The sequence below is a fragment of the Amphiura filiformis genome, chromosome 5 (genome assembly GCF_039555335.1).
Source record: "Amphiura filiformis chromosome 5, Afil_fr2py, whole genome shotgun sequence".
In the NCBI taxonomy this organism is placed as follows: domain Eukaryota; kingdom Metazoa; phylum Echinodermata; class Ophiuroidea; order Amphilepidida; family Amphiuridae; genus Amphiura; species Amphiura filiformis.
Window position 1 is genome coordinate 29,685,675 of NC_092632.1, and position 23,468 is coordinate 29,709,142.

At 35.4% G+C, this 23,468-nt stretch overlaps 1 protein-coding gene across 1 annotated transcript in view; it reads right to left on the minus strand.

Moving 5' to 3' along the window:
• LOC140152938 (leucine-rich repeat-containing protein 57-like) overlaps positions 1–23,468 on the minus strand; it is a 111,434-nt gene that overhangs the window by 60,870 nt on the left and 27,096 nt on the right. Inside the window, exon 2 of the mRNA XM_072175490.1 lies at positions 17,452–17,587. Within this exon, the coding sequence (XP_072031591.1) occupies positions 17,452–17,587 (136 nt within the window). The remainder of the gene's footprint in view (positions 1–17,451; positions 17,588–23,468) is intronic.

Consider the following 23,468-nt stretch of genomic DNA (forward strand, 5'->3'; position numbering starts at 1 on the left):
ATACTCCCTGTGTAGCAGTTTATGGTCACACCTTCCATAAGAAGGGAGAGCGAAGAGTGGGTACTCTCAATCACCTAAAAATTCAAAGCCATAATTAATATTAAGGGCTCATATTGAAATTCCCTTACACAGGAAGGTGTGCGCCATCCTGCAGCTTTCCTGTGCTAGCCTTCTTTGTTAAAATCCTGGGCAGGGTGTATCCTGCCTTCTTAATGTGTGAAAAACTAAAAAATGTTGGGGTAGAAGAGTCTATGCTAATACTTTATGCTTGGCTGAGCACCAGACTTATGGCATAAATGTCATGTAATATTTCTAATAAAACACAGTCATGCAAAGTCATAGGCTGATGTGGTCTATGCATGTGAGTATTGATTTCATAAGACTCATCATTTAACATAAATTTTGGTTCTGACCATAGTTTATGTTCAAATCCATTATGTAATGACACAAATGGAGAAAGATAAATGCAATAATAAGTTGTGTGGTTGTTAAGTTCCAGGAAAGCTAGCAATGTGTACTTCTACTAGTATCACCGTCTTCATTAGCTTACTCATAACTTCTTAATTTTATATTCCTTAATCTTACTCAGATTCCATGAATCAAAGCCCTGTTGCATCTGACACAGATCTCTACTAATACATTAAAATTTAATGTGTAAATTCAATTTCCAGGGTGGAAAATTTGGCCCAAGTCCACAACTTCATTCCTGCAAAGATTCTGTAACCAGATTTGTCTGTATAAAATTAATTTTCATCAAGTGATATTAGCAGATGATTGTCACCAGGCCTTGAAATAACTTGCCTAACTTAGACATTAAATTTGCACCCTACTTTTGAAGTTGAGGTGCAATATCATTTGAAAATGGGAGCATGGGGTTACAGAAGAATGCTTCTTGTTACTATCACAATTTTGCATCTCAACTCTGAAAGTAGTGTCACAACAGGCGCATTTTGGGGTGGTAGAGGTCTGAATCCTCACAAATTATGTCTTTTGGTGAATCACAACTTGATTGTAGCATTTATACAACACCACCCTTGAGCATCTCACATTACAGCATTTGATCCCAATGTACAGTACAATATCAGCGCTTAAAGGCACTTTGTCCTACAAATTTCTGCCCAGAGGTGGACTATTGTAGTGAAAGATACAGGTCCCATAGTCTGTATGCTTTTGATTTTTGTGATGTACTTGTCAAAAATTGAACTTAAGGATACTACCTCTTTTCGAGGTTTTGAGCAAAAAATGGGATGAATTTGCCACATTAAGTATCAAATTTGGTCCAGAAATAATCATCCGAAAAATGAAAATTATACCTCATCTTAAAGGTAAAGGCTTATATATTATTATTTTCCCATTGTTATTTTTATAGCCTTAATCAGATTTTCACTAGAAGCCTATGACTTGGGTCCTCGCTTTCACCACTCGCTGTTTTATTTTTGGACCATTGACATTATGTTATACTTCACACCGATTTCTCTACCAAATTGTAGGCATGTGTCAAGCATTCCAAAATTACATTCTTGCTATAATATTTTAATATCTGAGCATCCGAAATATAATTTACAAGTTCTAGAAAACGTAAATTTTCGACTGAACTTTTGAATCTGCCAAACTGTCTTTAAACTCTCAGGAATTCATAAATTGATTCATTTTTTCCAAAAAATTCAACTTTTCAAGACATCCAGGCATGTTGGTATTCAAGCACATGTAACATTTGACGTAATATTATTGACCAATTTTTCAGAATTGGACATTTTAGATGACGGGGTACTCTGAAATAGGCATTTTGCATAACACGTGGGTTTGCTCTTTTTGGGACAAAATGTAAATTTGTCGCCAAGTTATTGCACGAAATCAACTAACATGGGAACGTTGATAGTTTCCGTTGGAGCATAATTATTATGCCCAAATGTTTACTTACATTGAGTTTCGCCAAACCAGGTAATTTCCCATTTTAAATGTCCTGCCGGTCATGCCGAAATTGCAATGTTTATGCAGAGATCTTATATTCCAACACGCTTGTGCACTGTGCACTTTACGGCACCACATAGAGCAGGTCATGAATATTAATGAGCAGCGTGTCGGATTTGAATTATTACCACGGAGCACTACTATAACACGCTATTTTACAAACAAACAAACAAACAAACAAACAAACAAACAAACAAACAAATAAATAAATAAATAAATAAATAAATAAACGTATAAATACATAAATAAATAAATAAACGTATAAATACATAAATGAAACGTATTAAAATAACTTCAATCAAGCAGCAGTTAGTTAACAATGATCAATTTATTAACTAAATTTTTTAAGTAAATAATTAAGAACTTGCAATTATAGTTTGTTAAAAAAAATAGCTTGCCCACCCCTTACACATGCCAACCACCCTTGGCAAATGGCCAATTATTTAAAACTTGAAAATATCTGTGCAAAAATCTTTGCCCCCCGGCCTGCCTAAAAATCTTGCCCCCCATAATTTACCACCGCCCGAGCGGTCTGGGCAAAAAATGGGGGTCAACAATAATAATTTTGGGCAAAAATATTTCCGTTGGTATATTTTAATAAAATGGTGGTGCCCCTAACCTGTTAGAACAGGTTAGGGACACCACCATTTTGTGTCCTTGCCCCAGGTGCCACAACCCCTAGGGTCAACACGAATATGTCAGTGACCGGAGTCAATTTTTATGACCCCCTATCGTGGGCTAAAAACTATTTATTTTGTATGACCACCACGCCTCCCTCCCTTCCACCCACACAAATTCAATCCATTGTCGAAACTAAGGCTGAAAAACTGATTGAAGAAAGCACATATGCGAAGCGCACAAAATTTGTTGTGTATTATATAAGATTATGAATGCTGTAAGTTTAAGAATGCGCACATAGTCCGCAAAAAAATGTTTGAGTCAACAGCCCTTAATGATTTTATAACACCCTATTGTATAAAACAATTTATGATCCCCTATTTTGGCAACAAAATTCTATGACCCCCTTTGCCCTCCCCCCACCCCCCACCCCCCCATTTTACCCTCCCACCAGGGCTCATAATTATAATTATTATTACTTTATTCGATTCTGTTGAATGGTCTTTCAATATTAATTACAAGCACCCTACATCATCAGTTGAACACAAGGCATACACAGGCCTAGTGTTATACTACGCATGACGTCACCTCATTAATATTATCAACCTGCGCTACGTAGTTGAACTTTTAGGCACGGCGTACAATAGGACTGGCTGGGAGTCTAATACTGTATGTGGTTGTCGACGAGTGTTATGAATGACAGAAACTGTCGGTGAAGGAGACTACATACATCGCTAGCGTCCTTAACAACCATCTACTGTTGTCGAAAATTGTCAAAATTGGATGGTTTCATGATTCTTTTTCATGGTTTTTTTTATTTCACATAATCAATAGTCATATCGCCTTGCTAAAAAAATTAAAATATTTTTTTAGACCAATCAAAACAGTATACTAGAGTATGTACCCTTAAAGGGGGTACTACACCCCTGCCCAATTTTGTGCCTATTTTTGCATTTTTCTCAAAAATTATAGCGCATTGGTGACAAGTAAGATATGTATACTATAGGGGCAAGGACTACAACTACTGCACTGGAAATTTTATTTTAGCACAGACAACAGTTGTGGAGTTACAGTCAAAAATGAGGAAAACCAATATTTGATCAATAAATCAATAACTACTTGCCTTGAGTTGCTGAATTTTCAGTGCAGTAGTTGTCGCCTTTGCCCCTATAATATACATATCTTACCTGTCACCAATGCGCTATAATTTTTGAGAAAAATGCAAAAATAGGCCCAAAATTGGCCAGGGGTGTAGTACCCCCTTAAAAACAAAACACCAATAAATGTCATAATATTTTCCTTTAAATTATTTTGTTTTTATTTGATGCGTACAAACAAAGTTTAACATCAGATAAATTTCAGAAAAATATACCAAACTATAGCCTTAGTGGTAGTTGAGATTGGATTAAGCACTTCCTTTCTCCTGACCCAAAGGCTGACAGTAACTTGATTGTTGGGAGTGTCCTTCTTTTCCTTGTTCTTTTCTTCAAATCTGTTTATCACTTCTCTTTCCATACAGGCCAGCATGCTTATATAGGCTTTTTAGCCTGGCTTGAGCATTCGTTTGAGCCTGGTCCCATTTGAGCGACCATTTAAACAAACAAACAAACAAAATAACCCAGTGTCAGGGGAGGCTTGGTATAAGCAAGCTTGGTAAATATTGGTTAGTATGAAGGGCCTCATCTATCCACTCCCCTGGTTATGGCACTGTTTTCATACATTTTGTTTTTTTTTTATTTTAAATCTGCCAAATATGTAAAACTAAAATGCTTAAAACATGACTCTTTTTATCACTCTCATATACTTCCTTCATCAAACTGTTCAGAAAGTTTTACAAGTGTTGTAAAAACATTGTTTTGTCATAGCTGTCAAAACTTTTAAGCTGGACTCCTATGTTGTTCCGATTTTGTAATATGATATCAACATATTGAAAGGGTACATCAATATACACAATATATCTACAGTTTGATTCCAATCAAGACAGTGATGGTTGCTAATTTACATAGGCCATCTTCACAAGATTCATAATCTCAAGTCTTTACCCAACTTGGTGTTTAAGCCTTAGCTACACAGAGCAAAATGCTGTTTAAATTTAAAAAAGCGTTACCAACTGAACTGTTTCCACCACTTTTCTCTGTGTATAATCAGGGCTCTACTATTTGTGATGGTATGAAATTCTGCTTTGGCTAAATTTTTCTCTCCATTTTATATTAAATTATCCTCCCCAATTTGTGCAATTTTTCAGGAAATAATGGCATATCCTACTTTTAAAAAAATCTTCTTTGTTGTTACAGACCATTAATTGACCATCTGTGAAAAACAAGGAAAATTCTTTAAAAAAGAGGAAAATAGTGCAAAATCATGCTAAAAAAGCTCAAATTGGACTGAAAATAACAAATAATGCATAAATTTCAGGAATAAAAAAAGTTGAAATCAGCTAAAAAGAGTAAAAATTTCAGGTCTGTTGTTATAAGGACATTGTTGTTGTTGCTGTTTTTGTTGGTGCTCTTTTGTACTTGTTGTTTGTTACGTAACCCGTACAAAACTGATCCTGGTTGCGAAGGTTATTTGTGGAATGTCTAGGGTGTGCGCTCTTGTAGCAGCAAAGTCCCTGAATTGTTGTTAAATGGTTTATGGAATGATGTGGGGCCATACGTAGTGGTCAGCCACAACCTGTAAAGTGTGCTGAGGCTTGTGGATCAATGTCTAGGCATTGTGTCTGTGCGTAGCGCACTATAAATCACAGGCTGCGCTTTTTTAACGTAAAATTTGTAAAACAATGAACTTAAATTGTCCCTGGTTTGGAAATTCATGTTGCACAAACCTTATTTTGAACTTTGTGCCCAGAAATGTCAGCAGTTTGAAATGACTTAGTATATTGAAGCTGACATCAGTGCACATTTCATTGGGCGCAGCTTCAAGTTGCAAGTGTTTGCTCAAAGTGCTAGTGTACACATGTGCACTTTTATTGCCGCATAGATACCCACAAAACAATTGCTTCAACATCATGATGCCACTGTCACATCAGGGTGAATAATACTATAACACCAAGTACACCAAAATGGTACACATACCAACAATTGCTAAATCTTGTGGCAATGGTAGCTGTAAGAACACCATCGAAATGCAGCATGATATGAAACAAATGAAAGACGTGTGTAGACTCCAACAACAACTTTGTCAGTCACCTATATTGCTCACATAACTGTGTGACAGACTATTTGTTTGAGATTAATGTATGTCAAAGAGTATTTCATGTGTATCCTGTAAATGAAATCGTAATGTTACTCAAGAGAATAATACTTTAGTAAAAATAGACACAAATCGTGCATGTTTCTCACCAAGTTGAAATGTTGTTGATACATTTTCACACTATGTAGATTATGTATTGAAAACAACATTATAGTTGTGAAGGGATCATGCAAAATGATACCTATGTCACTGAAATTGATTTTAAGTTCTTCACTTTTTTATAGCAACATGCAAACAAGTTAGCACCATGACCAACATAAAGACCCAGGAAGGGGAAATATTGCCTGCTGCATATTTTTATACAAACCTACAATTGTATACCATGGTTTAGCTCATTGGGATCATTATGCCTATATTATTGTATGCACAAAGTTTGATTGGCTGTGAAGCAGCCCAGCAAGAGCAAGGCACAAAGTGCAGACTCACTTTTATTGCTTGTGGATAGGCAAGCCAGCCATGGCTTCACTACCTCAGATGGCTTGTGTGGATAGGGCAGTGGCTCTTACTGATACTAGACCTATATAGATATATACAAACCAGGAACCAACACTCTTGATACCCAGGGTAGAAATTGACAGGCTTTCACTTAATGATAAGATTAGGTTAAAGGCCTATTCATTGATTTGTTCATCCAGGGAATTGTAAAAATCATCAAAATTCAGATTTTGTCACTTTTGTTTGTGTCATAGATATGCTAACATAGATTGCTACTGGTCAAGCAGAAGGGTGTGTAATGTGTATTAAAGACAAAATAGGACATTTTACATGAATCTGCCATTTTTCTACTTAAGTAGAGAAATTAGTATGTATTAAATGTATTTTAATAGAGCTTCAACTTTATCAATACTGTTGTTTTCCTTGTTTTTTGGTGTTTTTTTTTCAAAAATACCTTTGGAATGACAATTTTAATGAATTATCCTTTACTCTTGGGTAGTTTATACACAAGTTTAATTTGTTTACACTTTCGCTGGGATCACTGAATGTGCCTTTAAGAATAATGATTTCCCCCTTTTGTTTCCAAATATTATGATCATGCAATTTTGTTCACCATTGGGCTATTTCAAAAAATAAGTACACACCTGCTACAGAGGTGTACACTTCACCTGCTATATATAGAGGTGTACACTTATCAATAAAAGAAATGTCTGGATTTCCAAGTTTGCTTTCTACGATCGACTGGAATTCCAGTTGCAAAACTTACTGGAAAAAGATTGGAAATGCAATTAAATGAATGAAAAATCAAAATGCCCAAAATGAGTTCTCAAATTGAGGATTTCCGATTTTGAACTATATTCGGCTGAATTTTGTTGCCTTTGAACACTAAAAAGTCTGATCTTTTGATGTGTTAATTATGACCTTACCAATTGATTTCTAACATTCAAGATTAGACAAAAGTCCGAAATCTGAACTCCTCTATCTAGGCGGTGTGCATCTATTTTCTAGAATAACCCATTACAACTTAACTATGATTTCAAAAGAAGTTGAAATCATTGAAAATGATCATGATTCAAAGTCAGGTGCATCAAACTGTTGCCAACTGGAAATATCAGTGACATCCGCCCTGAGCTACGCAACAAATTCGATCTTGTCTTTTAGCTTTAAAGTTGAATTCTCTGCTGTGTTTTGAGACAAATTCAAATCCAATCACGCATACAAAATCATCACATCAATACAAAGTGTCCTAAATGGTTGCCAAAAAGAAAGTATCACAGTAATCCACCTTAGCTGATCAGCAATCTGCCTTGATAATTGTCTTGTCTGTCAGCATCCAAGGTTAATTCTCTATTGATTTCTGAGGCAAAATGTGTATTAAATCATCCATACATACACCTCATCTCCAAACATTGAACAAACTATTGCAAAAATGAAAATACCAGTTCAATTTGCCAGCTATGCGACAATCTTGTTTGAAATTGTCCTGTCTTTTAATATCTCAGTTCAAATCTCTGCTGACTTCCAAGAACTAGAACAAAAATTTTCTATTGAAGGATTATACAGCTTTATTCCATAAGCTGCTGAATTCCTCAATGGAGTCTTTACACTAGTCTTACCATGGAGGTATCATGTATACACCAAGGATACACCCAAACTTTTGCCAAAATATCACAGATACTTGTCCATCTTGCTGGTTAGCCTAGTTGCGCCTAAGCTGATTTTTTAAAAGCAAAATAGGACAAAGAATATGTATCATTATAAATTTGCAAGACAATTACAAAACATTAGCAAAATTCGGTAAAACACAGCTAAGAATATTGGCTTGTGCCACAGATCAAAGTTTCGTCTCTAGTGTACAAGGTCCCCTGTTTGATTCTCGACGACATGTGCTGGGGTATCAGTTTAAGTCGTACATGATGTTTTAAACCAATGATAGTCCCCGGTCATGCTGGTGCTGTTTGGATATATTCACAATCTACAGATATGGCTTGCATTAATAGCTGCATTCCTGTAGGAAGTACTCTGATTCTGATATTCACTAAAAATTAAAACAAAACAACAACAAAAACAACAAGTGCCAACACCTATAACATTATTTGCAGGAGATGAAGCATTTCCCGCAACAGACACATCTTCGACCTCCTGTGTCACCCTCCGTGACCCGCACCCCTCAGGGTCATGTGCCATGTACTGCCATGGTCAATGACTGTTGTGACCAAGTTTGGTACATTTCGGTCAAAGCATGCCTGATCTATAGCAATGTTGACAGGAAAAAGTTGGACAGAGGAAGAAGAAGAACAAAACCTAGCACTCGAAAAGAAAACCTTAGTTGGGGGTGTAAACCCTCCAGCTAGGTAACAACAGCAAAACACAGCAGCACTTTGACTCCTGTGGAAAAAGTCCCACAAATCAGCCAAAGAAATACAATAAAATATGGATCTCTAGTACATCATTGTCATGATGTCTATCCAGTGAATTCTCTGCTGATTCTTTGGCAGTAAAATATGTTACATGCCCACAGTCAGCCACATGGTATAACTTGCTACTTAGCTCATATCCTGGCAATCGCTAGAAATCAAATCAATCATTCTGATCGGTATCAATGATTTAGCCACGATTAGATTTCTCAAGCAAAAAACAGGAAGCAATCAAAAGCTTCAAAAGTAACCTAACTTTAGATGTTTGCATATATCCAGGACTATCAGCAGAACTTATTAATTTCAATTTATGAACATTTAAACTGTGTGGATTTTGATAGAAGACATGAATATGTGAAGTCGTGTTTTGTGTTGTTTCCATGGAAATAAGACTAAACTATTGATCCTCCAATGGGACGTAACTTTTAAATTTTCAGAAATAGTGAAAGAAAAATTAATATTATTCCCATGGTATGGTATCTTTGATTGCTGTTTCTTTATATATACATTGTACCTCCAAAAAGTCCACGCTATACTTTGATCAACTCGTAATCGGCGGGAATTATTAGGCTTTTACCACCATGCTGAAAACTAGACCCAATTTAAGGGTAATATAGTTGATTTGCCTGGTCTATATTTTGCGTGTTAAAGAAAGTACACAAAGTATAGGACTTCAATTAATAATTTGTGATACTTCTGGCGAGATGTCACAAGACAATTCTCTAAATAAAATATATTGATACTAATCCGTGAAAAACTTTTTTTTCTTTTATTTTTTTCTGGGCACTGTCCGTCTTGTCTTATTGGCCTTGCATGTTAGGTCTCATGTGATTTTGTTCTTGTTATTTTTGCAAAATATTTTGTTTAGGGGTTGGCTTATTCAGGCCTCATTGGCCTTCCGGTCAACTCCTCCATATTGTCTTTTTTGTTTGCTGTTTGTTTTGATGTACAATTTTTATGTATATGGAAATAAATAAATTTGATTTTGATTTGATTTTTTGATGTTATAAGGCCCGCCGATTACAAGCTGATCAAACTATAGTGAAAATCTAAAACCTCCTTTACATTGATCTCGTTTAACTCACAGTTCCATGCAGTAAAAGGAAAATGTCACTATATATTCCCTTTTTCGCAAACAAAGGTAGCATTTTCATTTGACCTTGTAAGAATCCATTTGGATTCTGACAATAGCATTTTGCATAAATCTTTAGATCCTTCCCTATTTAGTTAGAGCATAGACTTGGAAGATCTTCCAGGGTCTATGGTTAGAGTGTAGGTTCTACATGTATGAGAAGCTCTTTTGATTCACATTAGGAGAATATCTGCAAGAATGATTCTCGACTAAATTTCTAGGCCTGGCCAATATGAATTGGATAAATTTAACTTTGAATCAGATAAAGTATAACTATGTATTGAATACGTCAACATCGCAATATCATCTCCAATTGTGAAAGGAATGGACACATTTTTGGCACAAGAAAGAACATTAGCCTATGCAGAGAATTTAATGCACAATCATGCAGACTTAAACATGTTAACAACTCAGTAAAATAACAGGAACTAACCACAGTGCTGCGTGTCCACTAATTACAGCAGATTATCAGGATTATATCCTGGTTAATCAAGACCTCACTCATCCTTGATATAAAACAATAGTTCCTACCTGTGGTAAACAGGCCAAAAACAAAGTTAGGATGTCATCATTCATTGCATCTGTTTAAAGCCAAGACGTTTTGTGGGTGAAGTGGTTGTCTCTCAGCTGATTGTGATCATAATCTGTGAACCACTCTGAAACTGAGCACTCACCACTGAAAAGTGGGGGACAAATATTTTTGTAAAAGTGGTGTTTGGGGTGTCCAAGAGGGATTGTTTTTCCAAAATGAAGCCCAATTGAAGCCATTTGGTTCACACTTTTACACTATTATTGGTTTAAGGTTAGCAACAACTTTAAACTGTTGCGATTTGGTAGTTCACAGCATCTTGCGTAATGGTAGTGAGCTTTGGCAAAAATTGCATTGCTCAATTCATAGCAGTATGTAGAAGAATCTAAATATCACAGATATACTTTTGTAGGTCCTGTGGTTCTTGAGTTATGTTGTAAAAAGGGCTGAAACAACAACACTAAAATTGTAAAACGTAGATAACTCATTAGCAGCAATAAATTAAGCATGTTTTCAAAGTATATGATTTGTAGAATGAACTTTTGCAAAAGATCAAAGTGTTATTTTTCAATAATATATTGATTTAGATAATGAAAATCCGATTTTCTGGTTGCTTTGACCAACAATACCTCGTCTACCCTTAATATAGTAGCACTGACCTATTTGGCGCACAACTGTATGTACACTATTATTGGTTTTTTTTTGGTTTTTTTAATTTAATAGTATAGCACAGACCTCAAAATATGGTCTAATATAGACTTTAATTTTGTGCTTGTTCTAAATCAAATAACACAGGTTTCTGACTTTATGATTTAAATTGCCAAATGTGTGTGTGTGTGTGGGGGGAGACATTTGATATTGTGCCCCTGTTTTGAAATGGAAGGGGACAGGTCCCTGTTCCTAAGGATTGACACCCCTGGTATCTCTAATCATGCAATCATATAAGACAGTCAAGAATACAGTCTCTGCTAGCTTAATTTTTTTAAAGCAGCAATACAAGTATTCAGTTTGCTTATTGTTCAAAATAACATTAACGAAAGCAACAGCACAGCGACCCCAAGCAAAGAACATTGATGCTTCTCATGATGGACTGACACCGACCATGTTACACTAGATATCATTTAATGCTGCTAATACTAAACTTATAAATATTACAGTACATATCCATGATTGATGCAAATTAATTACCAGGAATGGCCTCTGATTATATCAATTAATAAAATAAAATCTCATTTCACTAATTGCTTGCTTTTCTTCAATGTGAACAATATACTTACTTTACTGTGTCAAGGTATCGCCAATTTTAAAGGCATTAACAAAATGATTAATTACCAATACTTGTTAGCGTGCCCGAGATGGTTCTGCTTCACCGAAAGAAAAAAATACAACTTAACTAAGCCATGACATAAGTTAACAATCTACTTTCTCTTGTTACATAAATTCTTATCTTTGTATGGATCAGAAGTTTCTAATTTTGAACACCCAACGTTCAGAGTTAATCAAGTTGATCAATTGTTAAGAAGAAACAGTTGAATGCTCATTGTAATCTACAGATGGACCCAAATCATTTTAATTTTGTTCTTAATATATCACGCCTCTGGAGGTCATTTTATCAACTTGACCACAATCATGATTAAGAGACCATGGCCATTTCATGTCATACTTTGACTTTGACACTGAGATACATAGATACAGTTAAGATAATTTCTTGTTGCCTTGTGGCTATTGAATATATCTTGTAGCAACCTCAAGTTTGCCCTACAAAGTACATTGTCAAGAACTTAAAACTAATATATATGACAATTAACAAATCTAGGGTTATGCAGATGGATAAGCCACCCTGCACCGGTGCACCCCCTTCGTTTTCAGCAATTACCAATCATGTGTGGACCATGGTACTTGCACAAGATAGCCTGGAAATTTCAGCATTTTTATGAACATTTTGTTTAATGGTGGAGACATTTGGCATTTATTCGAGGTGGGGGCAACTAATAGAGTTAAACATGTCATACATGGGACATACACATACCAACAAACACACACTCATGCATCCAAATACAACCTTGGAAAACTTCTTTGCATTGAAATTGCTAATACAACTTGTGGGAACAAAATGAATAACTGGTGGTTCTAGATTCATTTCAACTTTCCAGACTCCAAAATATTAGTGTAAGATAAATGTTTCCATCTATCTACCCCTGTACCCACCACCAATATGAAACTACAACAGACAATTAGCAATTAATCCCACTGTCAAAGCCACCACCTTCAAAGTACGATGGCACAGAAAAATGGTAACTTAAACATCCATGTTTCATGCAGCCGCTTGCGTCGGCATGACTTTCATAAAGCGAAACAAAGGATCGATTGCCCTTGGCATATGTGTCTATATTATGCTCACCTTTCGTGGTGTGAATTATTAGAAACACTAGAAACTATCAAATTATTCATTTCCTTAGCACAGATGCTATGTGAGAACTACCTGCATGCTGTGAATAATATGACAATTTGTTTTGGATGTGCAGTTCACAGTACTCGGGAGTTTCATAAGGCAAAAAAAATTGTTTCATTGTCTTTATCCATCCTACCTAATCTGGAAAATCTGGGGAAAAGGTTGTTTTGTTTTACTGTACAAAAGAATACTTACCGTAATTTTGGAAATCAAATAAAGTGTTTTTTTCTTTCAAAATTTTTGACATACTGAAAAGTTTCTTAAACAGTTTGATCACACTTCTAAACAAGAATGAAGTGATACAGTAGAGATGTATCCTAATTCAAAAATATTTGTGCTATTTATTGAGCTAATTAGGCATGTATGTTTGGGCTACCGACCAACAGCTACCCCTTGGAGGAGATCTATGAACAATCAAAAAAAAATTTTCTTTTGGCCTATAAAGTGCCGGCTTACGGTTTACCTAATTTGTTGGGATGCTTTTACGGACACCTGGTATTGAAGGTTGGGAAAACATGTGATGTTGTGGTTATCATATTTCATAATATGAAATATGAAATACGTTCTCACAGACATTGTAACTGGTGCCAAATATCTGAACTCATTTTGGTCTAGCTTGCACGCACTATATCTTTATTTTAAAGGTATATTTTACACTTGAAGACATACTGGTTTACAGACCTATCATAAATGCGTATTTCTCAGGATAAGCCACATTTCCCAAAATATATCAAAAGTTCCCATTATTTCTTTTGTGTATTGGAGTTTAAAACTTCCCTCTAAATGCAAATATTTCCCTACAGAACTTCCTGGATCCCACATTTTTCCAAGCATGATGGTTTCCACTAGACTGCGCTGCATTCCTTTTTTTTGGATAAACAATTCATACTTTTCCATGCATGAAACCATTCAAAATATATGACGAAACACATCACATCTCCAGTGACTGCCCTGCCCAGAGAAAAAAGGACTGCGGTAGTTGGATATGACCTGTGTGACCCACCATATGTTAACACATAGACTCAACCTCTTTCATCTCGAATCTGAGATGAATGTTAATGAAGTCAAAATCAATGTGGGTGGTAAATCTTAACCAATAACAGACAGGCAAGCATACTTGTTTATGCATTAGCCCAACCCACTGTGTTCACTGAACCCAACCCACGTGGGGTAGCTCTATCTGTGTCATTCAGATTTCCTTTGACAGCTTAACCATCGCGTATACGTGCGCGACGTCAAGCGTATACATTGGACCTTGTGCAAATAATACGCGCTAGACGGCTATTCAAACGGCTTAATTTGTAAAAACCACAGGATATGTGCATAAACAGCCAAGACTGCATTTTTAATGAGGTAACATCATACCCACTATAGAGTGCATAGTTCATTGTATATTGAAATACAGTAGACCAGTTTTCTCATGGATATCTGAGCTGTTGAATCAGAACAGGAATGATGAGTTTTCCATGGTCAGGTCAGAGAGCTTAATTTAGGGAATGATAAATTAAACTGGTCTACTACAGTAGACTAGGTTTCCACAAACAACGGACAAATAAGCAAACATACTATGCTTGAATCACTTCAATGGTGTGTCAACACCAAGGCGTCAACAAATGCGTTTCCATATAAACAAGAAAGTGCCAGGAAAGTGAATTTACTTACAAGTATCAAGGGCAAGGCTACAAAAGATGTTAAGTACTTTTGAACACAACTGAATGACCAATTTCAACAATTTGCACTACAATGTATATCAGGGCCTTGGATCATTTCAATGGTCCACTCTAGAACTTTTGATTTGATCTCCACCAGCCAATTTTAGAAAACCTACAATGATGGATGTGTGATTAAAATAGGCACTAAATGATATGGTGCTGGCCAGGGTTCTTTACATGTCATTTGTAAATTTGCATTGATCTTGATTACTTAAATCCACATCAAGTATTCCATTTAGTGATTTGTTAGGACATGACACATACAGAGCCTACTGCATTCCTTCCAACATGCTCATATATTTTGTTAAACTGGTATTTTCCATATTACCAGTTTATAATTGTATATTATTGGTTTAAATGTGTAATGTCCTACATGATCTATGAGACTTCAAGAACTCCCACAAAATCCGTTTGCAAGAATCACAACTGATTTTTATATTGAGAGACAAAATTTAGCCCTGCATACAATGTAATGGATAAGTTACACAGGTCTCACTAAGATCCACCAGGACACAGTTGACCCCCAAAATGCTCCTTCACTTACCCACACATTTGGGTGTGTAGGGCACAAACATTCACACTTTACAACCTGATGCCAAAGTTGTTTGTGTTAATTATAGGTTAATAAATGCATATCACTTGTTGAGAGTGGAATATTGTACAAAATAATGCACGCGTGCTGAGATGTTGATGCGTCTAATGCACGAGCCCCGAACAACAAGTGATACGCATTTATTAAGCTATTTCATACACGAGAAAAAACTACGTGATTTTTGCAATTTTTATAACAAAATTGTCACTAAAAATGTTAGAAAATGCAAGCAAATATAAATGCATCAACCCGCAAGTAAAATGAACGCGTCCAAAAGCACTGCACGTATTACGCGGAGTGCGCCCCTGTGCAATTGTACATTTATGCACGGCTAGTAATTTACTAATGTTTGCTCTGAGTGGTTCTCACTATCTTGGAGTGTATAAAATGCAGGTTATTGAACTGTGCCATTGTAAATAAGATCATATAGGGCTTATATTGTCTATAGATATGGATCCACATCAATCCAGATTGATAAGTGCCACACACAATCTTATCTTTACCAGGTACAAAGGAAGTTTGAGTCAAACATATCCTAAACTTTGGGAATAGACCTACATTTACTTGTGTATATCAAAGTTTTGAATCTCAAGTAGCCTTCAATGGATTGTGTCAATACTGACCCTGAAGAACGTCACATGTCTTGTTATCTCGTCTTTCACTAGATGATCTGACGTCTATTAGGCAACATGACCAGGGTACAGGACTATTGGGAACACAGGAGTAGGAGTTCCTTCCTTTCTACCTATTAATGAATGGGAAATCAAGTGATTCCCTTGAGTCTTATTGGATAGGCTCTCTTTCAATACTTCATGGGTGACTGCAGGTAAAATAGCAATGCGTTGATCAGGAGATTGTTTCCTAAAAAAAAGATGCAATTTACCTCTGATTATTGCTGTTTTTTATGGTTTATTATTGCCCAGTTTTATACAACTTACCTGTAAACATTTTACACAGGGTCACCTCTGTCATTTTCTAGATAGCTAGTGCAGAGATGCCAATGGGTTATGAAAAAAAATCTGAAATTTTGAACGTAGGGGAGCGGCGATCAAGTATCGCCCCCACGGCCGGGGTCCAGGGGCTCGCTTAAGGGCCCCTGGTGGGGTCCAGGGGCAAAGCGCCGGTGGGGGTCGAGGGGTTGAAGCCCCCCGAAGCCAGAGGGTTTCTACACATTTTACACTGCAGGAGACACCATTTCTGAGGGTAAAATTACATTCAAATGGATTTAAAAATAAAGTTATTTTGAGAAAACAAGCCTAGATAGCAGTATTGAAGACTATCTATTATACATGTAATATTCTTCAAGGCTTGTTTTCTCAAAATTATACCATAAAATATGCAAATTAGGTACCTAAGCCCAGGCAATTTTAGCAGAATTAGCACCCCAAAATGCCATTTTTAACATAAAAACCAGTTTTAGACTTTTTTGAAAAAATGCTTCCTTCATCCCAAAAAAGTGGTTTTAAATGTCCAGTTTCCTATACTTTTGTACATGATGAAAGTATTTTTTTGGCCTAATAACATGGCCTACATGGCTGAAATGGATATATATAATGCGTAATATAAAAACGATGATTCATCAAATTTTTGACCCCCCCCCTATTTTTTTTTTAAATTTTCAAAAAAATATTTTTTGGTTAAAAAAAAGCAAGTTATGCCCTAAATTACTTGTTATTTAATGTTGAAACCATAGAAATACTGCTACTTAAAAAAATTGCCAATTTATGTGTTTACAAAGTTGGATAAAGTTGCACATTTTAATTACTTTTACTTCTACTGAACAGCTAGCAATGTATACTAATTCAATGTGTTCCTGACTGTTCAATAGAAGCAAAAGTAATCAAAATGTACAACTTTATCCAACTTTGTAAAATAAAATTGGCAAATTTTTTTTTTTTGGAAGTAGCAGTATTTCTATGGTTTCAACCTTGAATAACAAGTAATTTAGGGCGATAACTGCTGCTTTTTGGCCAAAAATATATTTTTTTGAAAATTAAAAAAAACCACAAAAAAACAACATTTTTTAAAGAAAATCTGATTTTTTTGGAAAAATACAACAACAAAAAATCGTAATTCCGATTTAAAGCCGAACACTGGCATCTCTGTGCGACACCAATGCATCACAATCCTTTATTGTGAGCATGGAAATCACCTTGTACTCCTGATCTCAACAGGTCTTACTTCAAAGACTTGCCACATACTTTCAAAATATTTCACTCTGATGCTAACCTCATTGGTTTCAGCACTTATGATCCCGCTTATGATGCATGTTAGATCTCTGAAAAATCATGCTTTTGTTTTCTGTTTGAATTCTCTCCTACCTTTTTCTATGTATACCTACCCAATCTATTCTCATTCATGGTGATGTTTTTGAGATGTTCAAACTGGCCAACATTTGCCGGTAGCGTTGAGATCTTGTTAGAAGAGAGGTCCAGTGTACGCAGATTTTTCACCAGCTTCTGCAACTCTGGTGGGAACTGTGTCAAGATCAAAATAAATAATACAGAATAATTCAATGATTAAAAAAAAGTAATTAAAGTCCTAAATGCCTATAATCTCAACATAATATTATCATAATATCTGAATTCTGGGAGTTTTCGTAGTTTATATCCACCAATATGGTATAGGACAGGGGTTCTCAACTTCATTTGTTTGAGGGCCATAAAGGGGTTAAACATATTTTAAACATACATGCTTGAGGTCCAAATATACCCCCATTTCTTATGCTTTCCTTTACATTTGAGAGGTATTCAAGGGCCAAATATCAGTGGTTGGCAGGCCAGATTTGGCCCAGAAGCTGCCGTTTGAGAACCCCTGGTATAGGAGGAAAGAAACCGGGACAGTGGCCAAAAAATTCCAAAATCAAACCAAAATCTAAGTATAGCGCTAATTGTTTGTTTGTTCTTGTTGTCATTGGTGTTATTGGTAATGTTTTTATTATTTGCATTCTTGGTTTGTTTGTGTTTTAATGTACAACAATGCAGGTGTGTGTGTGGAAGGAAGAAGTAATACTTAAGTGGTGTGACTATGTGCTTGACATTCAACAAAGTTACAGCTTTTCAAAATGCTGATTGGCTTTAATTATTATAATTAAAAGGAGTTAGGAAACAGTGTCCAATTGAAGTCAAAAATAGGTCGTAAGGTTGTAGAAAGGTTAAAGTATCACAACTTTCATATAATACCAAAACACAATGTATTATGTTCTACTTTAATACTGCCATTTTAAACTGTTGTTTTAATTTTAGAAACCGCAGAAGTATTAGATTTGGATTGGTGGATAAGGTAATTTTGTGGTTATGTACTATGGTGGTCTGTGACACTGATGAAACACAATATTGCCCTGATACACAAGAACTAGATCAACACATGGCAGCCTGTACTGTCACCCGATGTATATGAGAGAAGTGCCTGATTCGAATAGGGATGTATGTGCTGCTGGGATTCCAATAACTGACCCAAAAAATATGTTCCAAATTTGTTATCAAATTAAAAGATATGTCAAACAAAAGCACAGGACACAAACTGATGTGGAAGAGAAACAAGAGAGGCCCATACCCAGGAAGTATTTTGGGGGATGGGAGAAGTTTTGAAAAAGTGGACTTTTATTAGCAAAATTGGGTTGCTTTCTGGTAAGGTTTTTAATAGAGGACTTAAAAAGATCTTGGGCAAATTTTGGTGATTTGGGGGAGGATTTTTAGGATTTAGGGGTATTTTGGACAGATTGCTTAAAAATAGGATTTTTGCACCTTGGTGGATTGGGGTGAGGAGGCATTCACCCCCTTGCCTCTTCCCTGGCTATGGGTATGAGCAAATATGAAGTGAGCACACATATTTTTTGTCTAAGCTCATGTGATACTTGTACAAAAGTGCCTAGAGTAGGAAGGCATTTTTTCAACAGTCAACTCAAATACTGCCCCTTCCTACAATGTACATCTAACTCACTACCCACTACTCTTGATTCAATTTCCAGAAAAATGCAGCACTATTTTTTAGCATTAAACTTAATATATTATCCTGTCCCCCTAAATTTTGATATGAGAGATGTCCCCTCAACCCCTCAAAAATCCTAAGAGAAGGAAAAAATACTCCATCTACTGCAAAGATATCAACCAGAATGCAGCTTCCTTTATAGGCTGACAAATATGTGACATGATCAAGGGGAATGAGTCGCATGTCGGCACTTTTCAATTAGACGTTTTTTATATCATTTTCTGGCAGTTTTCAAATGCTACATTTTGATGCAAACCCCATCAAAATTGGAAATCTGATTACCGAGATATGAGCAATTTGCCAATGGCTGAAAACAATATAAAACAAAAGAATATGAACACTGTTTTTGCCAGTATCTCAAAAACAATATTAGCGACATCCGACTCATTCCCCTTGATCATGTTACATATTATGTTTTGAGCCAAAATATGACCAAATTGCTAAAAAATTTCTTTCTCATGCATGCTAGCCCAGCAAATACCACATAAATTTCTTCTTCATTTTAGGCTAAAATAGTCTGAAATTCAAATTTGTTCCAATATATAATGGCCCAAACTCTGCTTGTTCCCCCTAAATTTCAATGCTTACATCACTCTGCTTCAATGGACAATCATAAAAATTTGTGACTTTTTATGTGAAAAAGCCACTTGAGTTCTTTACAAGTATGCCTGTCAAGCATATGTTCGCACATTTTCAAATGGAATGGAGTTAATAGAACACCACAAAATTAAATTAATAGGTTAAATTTTGTTCAGACAACATGGCATCAATAATTATAAGACCTCTAATTTGCAATTATATGCAAAGAATGTGCAAGTTATTAATATGATTATTATCCATTTTGTGGTTTCTGCTCCAACTAAAAAATATCCTTCAATATCAAATAACATATAGCTATATATTTTTATTGCAAATTTATTTGAAAATGTGTAAAAATAAAAGGTCAAAGATTTTCAAGTCACACTATTTCACAATTTCAATAGTGAAACAAGTTCGGAATTTAAGTCTTGCTAACAGTTTTTACTTTCACATTGCAAGAGGGCAGCAGCCACCTTTTACACTCCAATTACACTCAAATTTCAATAGGGACAGTACATGAAAAATTGACTTGGACCAATCTTAGACAAAAGAAAAGAAAAATAAATTCTTTAAAAAATTCAAATGTAATTATCAATAAAGGAATTCAGCAATTTGGGGTGAAAACGTTTCTGCACCGATAATCTTGTTTTACAGACGCATAAATTTACATAAAAATCTCTTCATTGCCACTGTGCAGTACATGTATGTTTGATGAGAAGTATAAACATTCTCCTTTCCACTTGAATCCCTCCTCCTTTTTTACCCCTCTGTAACCAATGATGGAGAGACTGGAGAGCCTACTTTCTCTATCTCTCTCCCGCTCCTAATCTATCTCGCCTCTGAAATTGAGCAGGAGTGGCCCCATTCTAATGATCAAGTGAACTGGCCTTCGAGTTTCCGCAATGATCTTTGGGAGCATGCGCCAGCCAGAAGGCCTACTCCAAAAGGTGCCTGCTCAAAGATAGGCCCTACACTGAAAGAAATAACGGTTCTAAATAGAATCTTTTTTGTCCTCTCAGGAGAACCCTCCCTCTTGAACCTATTAAAAAGTTCTTTAATTTTGGAGAATCCTTAAAGGTTCCCTAAAGAACCGAAAACGGTTCTGTATCACATTTTTGGGGCCATTTTCGACGGTTTTGGAACCATTGTTGGTTCTTTTTAGAACCTCTAAGGGTTCTCCTGAGAGGACAACTTTAGAACCTTTATTTCTTAGAGTGTATGCTGGGAGGGGGCAGGGGGCTCATACTTGAGCGGGGGTGACCCCATTCTGATGATCAAGTGAACTGGCCCTCGAGTTTCCGCATGATTGTTGGAATAGGGAGCATGCGACAGCAGTGCTCAAAAGGGTGCCTACTCAAAAAACATTCTGCTGGGGTGCTTTAAACATGCATGTTTGTTTGTTTTATTTCTTTTTTAACCTGGGACACTCAATCAGTTGAAAACACAATTAATCATCTGTTCTTCCTTGAGGCCCAGGGATCAATATAACATTTACATAACATGATAACATAAGGTTTTAAAAATACTACACACATTTAATACACAATAAAATTGCAAATTTAGATAAATACAATGCTTACAAAATAAATCCAAAATAACTTTACAACATATTTAAAATACTATGTAGGCTATAGAATAAAGGATCAAATATGGCACTGTTGGTAACCCACGCTTTAGAAAGGGTGGGTTTGAAGGGCCCACAAAATGCTTAAAAGGGTGGGTTTGAAAAATTTCTGGTTAAAATGTGTGTCCAAATATAAAGTGTGGTCACTGATAAAAAGGGTGGGTTTAGAAATCAACAATTGCAATCTCAAAGCTTACTGTAATTTCCAATTGAATGACACTTAAGGGATCCAAAATGAGCGCTTATTATGCGTTTTCGACAGTATTTTTTGTGGGACATGAGAGCACCTCAGACCTATCGAATTGCATAGTTTATCTGAAGCATGTCTTTCTGATATCAAATAATTTTCATTTTTTTAAATCACAATATAATACAAATTTTATGACAAATTATAAAAATTTGATATTTTTCAAATTTTGATATAAAGGGTTCACAAAAAATAACTCCCCCCTAAAATTACAAAACGGTTTTTTGCATAACTTTTACATACATTTCGTGGATTTGAAAAATTTAAAAACCTGCGAATGAAGGAATTGTTTTTCTATCCTCCCAACGTTCTTTCGTCTGAAAATCTTTTTGTTTTGGCCAAAAATAATCACATTTTCTAAAAATGATGCTTTCAAAAAAAGTTGCACTATTCAACATCCTCATTTATGTCAAAATTGGCTTCTACAAATCATTATTTTGCACTACGTGATGGTTGCATGGGTGACTAAGAGTTCAGAGACAAAAAGGAAAAAACAAACAAACAATTAAATCAATCATCACATTGATACCGAGAAAGTTTTGTACATTACATGTATGGGATGTTGAAAAGCGCAACTTTTTTTAAAGCATAATTTTTGAAAAAATGTGATTATTTTTGACCAAAACAAAAAGATTTTGAGAAGGGATAACTTTGGTCGGGTAGCAAAAGATGCCTCTATTCACAGGTTTTAAATTTTTCAAATCAACAAAATGAATGTTAAGTTATGCAAAGAAATGTTTTGTAACTCCTAAATTGATTTTACCATTTTTGAAACACCGGCTCAATAAAATCTTCTAGAAAAACCCCGTACATCTCAATTAGTCATTGTTTTATACAGCAAGATGATTGCATGGTTGACTGGGTAATCGTATACATAAAAATTAAAGAAAACAAAAACACCATTAAATAAATAAAAACAATGATATCGAGAATGTTTTTGTACATTAAATGTATAGGATGTGGAAAAGTGCAACTTTTTCTGAAAGCATCATTTTGGAAAATGTGATTATTTTTGGCCAAAACAAAAATATTTTTAAGGAAAGAACTTTAGGAGGGTAGGAAAATGATTCCTTTATTCACAGGTTTGTAGATTTTTCAAATCAACAAAATGTATGTCAAGTTATGCAAAGAAATGTCTTGCAATTATAGAGGGGGAGTTATTTTTTGTGAACCCTTTATAACAGTCCTCGAAGTAAATTATATAAATCTAATGATATATTCTTAAAGTGTATGTAGCAGGGAGGAAAAGCCGACGGTCAATTGAAAATTTTGACTTTTCATATTGAAGATATGGATTTTTTTCCCAAAAAGACCTAATTTTTTTTTGGTGTTTTGGGGAAAAAATCCATATCTTCTGAAAAGGTCAAAATTTTCAATTGATCGTCGGCTTTTCATCCCACCTACATACACTTTAAGTATAAATCATCAGATTTATAAAGTTTACTTCAAGTACTGTTAAATATCAAAAATATCAATTTTTAATGATTGGCCATAAAATATGTATTAAATTGTGAATTTCAAAAAATCAAAATTATTTGATATCAGAATGACATTCTTCGTATTCAGAATGCAATTCGATATGTCTCATGTTTTCTAATGTCCCAAAATAAATACTGTCCAAACGTTCATACCCCAGCCCTTAAATGAAACACAAAAAAATATTGAAATCCCATTCTGTTTGGACATCTAAAACTTATGTGATTCTCTTTGGATGCAAATCTGCACCTCCTGGACCACCATAACCACTTATCAGTAACCACACTTAGAAAGGTGTGGGGTTCAGAGTTTTGGTATAAGGTGGGTTTGAAATAAAAAGGGTGGGTTTGTATCACCAGTGCCAACTATGTATGGGGACCCAATGAGCATTAAAACTTCTTAAAAGATAAAACACTACAAAAATCACCTATGAACCAGCATA